The sequence below is a fragment of the Daktulosphaira vitifoliae genome, unplaced genomic scaffold, assembly GCF_025091365.1.
Source record: "Daktulosphaira vitifoliae isolate Bord-2020 unplaced genomic scaffold, ASM2509136v1 Scaffold_3, whole genome shotgun sequence".
NCBI classification, from domain to species: domain Eukaryota; kingdom Metazoa; phylum Arthropoda; class Insecta; order Hemiptera; family Phylloxeridae; genus Daktulosphaira; species Daktulosphaira vitifoliae.
The window spans coordinates 1,045,686-1,048,400 of record NW_026099574.1 but is presented as its reverse complement, the minus strand read 5'-3'; the positions used below and the strand labels follow the sequence as shown (position 1 = coordinate 1,048,400).

Sequence of the window (2,715 nt, the reverse complement as noted above, 5' to 3'; positions counted from 1 at the left end):
AGCTTTAATTTAAGATATATATAAAAGTGTCAGACCTTCCGGAACATTTTCAAAATTTAAGTTAAAAAAATTAATTTTTTGTGAAAAAGTTGTCATTTTAAATCCCCCCTTGTGGGCAGGTTAAGGGTTAAATTTATGAAAAAAATATACCAAATGAAAGGTAATGATATTATGCATCTATATAAAAAAGAATTATATTGATATGTTTATTTTTGAAAAAGTTATGGCACTTTTAAGTAAAAAAAATTGAAAAAATTTCGAAAATTAGCGATTTTTAAATTTGTAATTTTTTTGGAGGTTTCCCCCATTTACGGGGAACGAAGGAAATTTTTTTCAATTTTTGAGAGTAATATCTTCCGCTAGATACGATTTGTGATCTTTTGACATATTATTCATCAAAATCGGTCCAGCGAGAGCTGAGATTGATCGTTCTCAGACACAAAAAAAAAACCAATCATAGTAAAATTAATACCTTCTCAGCTTTGCATCGAAGCTAAAAAATGATTTATAGTTTCACTTGAATTTAGCGATAGATTTTTACAATTATTTTCAAATATTATAATACGCTCAATTTAGTAAATCTTTTTTTTATTAGGTTTTTTAGATATATAATTTTTAAAATTAATTAAATTCCGAATATTTCCATTGTAGAATCTTTTTAAACACCAAAAGTTAATTAGAAATAATACTATGATTTTTGTTTAAGTGATCTATTTCGATAAAAATGTAAAAAAAATTGAAATTTTCTGATAAATGTATTGTAAATAATAATTATAAATTTTCCTGATTGCATATTAATCTTAATAATTTAATTTTTTTCTATTTAATAATGTCAATTTCAAACTTGCAAGTTGAGCTACAAGTTATGGTACTAAATTCATTTTCTTTTTTATTATAACTTTCACTTTAAACGACAAAAAAACCCAGCACAGTGGTAAAAAGTCAGATTTATAAAAAAAATATACCAAATGCTAGGTAATGACATCATGCATCTATAAAAAAAAGAATTATATTAATATGTTTATTTTTAAAAAAGTTACGGCAGTTTTTAGTAAAAAAAAGTGAAAAAATTTCGAAAATTAGACATTTTTAAATTTGTAATTTTTTCGGAGGTTTCCCCCATTTACGGGGAACGAGGGAAATTTTTTCAATTTTTAAGGGTAATGTTTTCGACTAGATATGATTTGTGATCTTTTGACGTATCATTGAAAGAAATGGGTTTGGTGATAGCTGAGAAAAAGTGGTAACAGATACGAAAAAAAAAAATAAACACATCTTAGTAAAACCAATACCTTCTCAGCTTTGCATCGAAGCTAAAAAAGGAGGTTCAAAATGATTACTTTTAACATATTAAATATCAAAATCAATAATAATTTGAAAACAATTAATTTTAAAAATTATATAATATATAATTAAAAGAATTATTAGTCTGGGTATAATTAAGGAAATAGAAGTTGATGTTGCTTTTGTCCATTGTTTATTATACATCAATTTTTTAGAGTTAAACACTATCTACAGATTTGCATCGAAACGTTTCTTATGATAATGATTTTAATTACTGTCAAATTAAATCTACACTAGACCCAACTATGCAACGTCTCCACTATGCCTCGACCCCACTGTGCTGTGTTTTTTAAATTTAATTTTCGAAAACGTTCTGGAAATACTGTAATTTTTATATCATATTAAATTAAAGCTTATATAATATATTTGCTTTGTAATATTCATGTATTATACTTTTATATCTAATAACTACTAATCAGGATAAAATAAAGGAAATGGGAGTTAATATTGCTTTTGGAATAATACACTAATTTCTTAAAATTAAACATCGTTAACAGATTTGCATCGAAGCGTTTCTTATTATAGTGATTTTAATAATTGTCAGATATCTGTGCTACCGTATTATACGTGTTTGTCTTAGAAATAATAAAATATACTACTTTACTATTTTTTATTATTTCTCCATAAAAATTACAATATTAAATTATTAAATATTGATTTCATACTTTATTTAAATGCTATAAATAATATTAGTAATAAACGTTACTTTTAAATCTAAGAACTACTATTCATGATATAATTAAAGAAATAGGATTGGATGTTGTTTTTGTGTTATCGTTTTTTTTTTATTTTAGAGTTTACCAGAAGATTCACGTGTGATGAGAGTAATGCCAAATACACCAACATTGGTTCAATGTGGAGCATCAGTATACGTTTCTGGAAGTAAAGCTACAGAGGAGGACGAAAGTCTTACTTATAAATTACTATCTTCTGTTGGTACAGTTGAACGTGTTTCCGAATATCTCTTGGATCCTATAACTGCATTAAGTGGTTCAGGCCCAGCATATGTAAGATACGTTTTTCTTTTTTAAGTTCAGTGCAAATAGTTGTATAGTTAAAAAAAAATGCTAATTTTGTGTTCAAATTTTAGATTTTATCTTTTCAAATTTAAATTGCTATAATTTTTGAAAAATAACAATTTAATGCCGTAGATAAAATACATGCCATTTTGTAGTTAAATTTTATATTTTAAATTTCTATAATTTTTTGATAAATGTATAGATCAATACAGTTTTTTTTCCCTGAAGTATTTTTTATGTATGAGAAAATGACCGCCGAAATTGAACAAAAAATATAATTATTATGTAAAATAACACCGTTTTAGCTTTGATGCGAAGCTGAGAAGGTAATTATTTTACTATCATGTGTTTT

At 25.0% G+C, this 2,715-nt stretch overlaps 1 protein-coding gene across 4 annotated transcripts in view; it reads left to right on the top strand.

Annotated features, from left to right (window-relative positions):
• LOC126903123 (uncharacterized) overlaps window positions 1–2,715 on the top strand; it is a 14,660-nt gene that overhangs the window by 8,984 nt on the left and 2,961 nt on the right. For all 4 annotated transcript variants that reach the window (XM_050681128.1, XM_050681127.1, XM_050681126.1 and 1 more), the window contains exon 4: window positions 2,139–2,351. In XM_050681128.1, coding sequence (XP_050537085.1) covers window positions 2,139–2,351 — 213 coding nt within the window. The remainder of the gene's footprint in view (window positions 1–2,138; window positions 2,352–2,715) is intronic.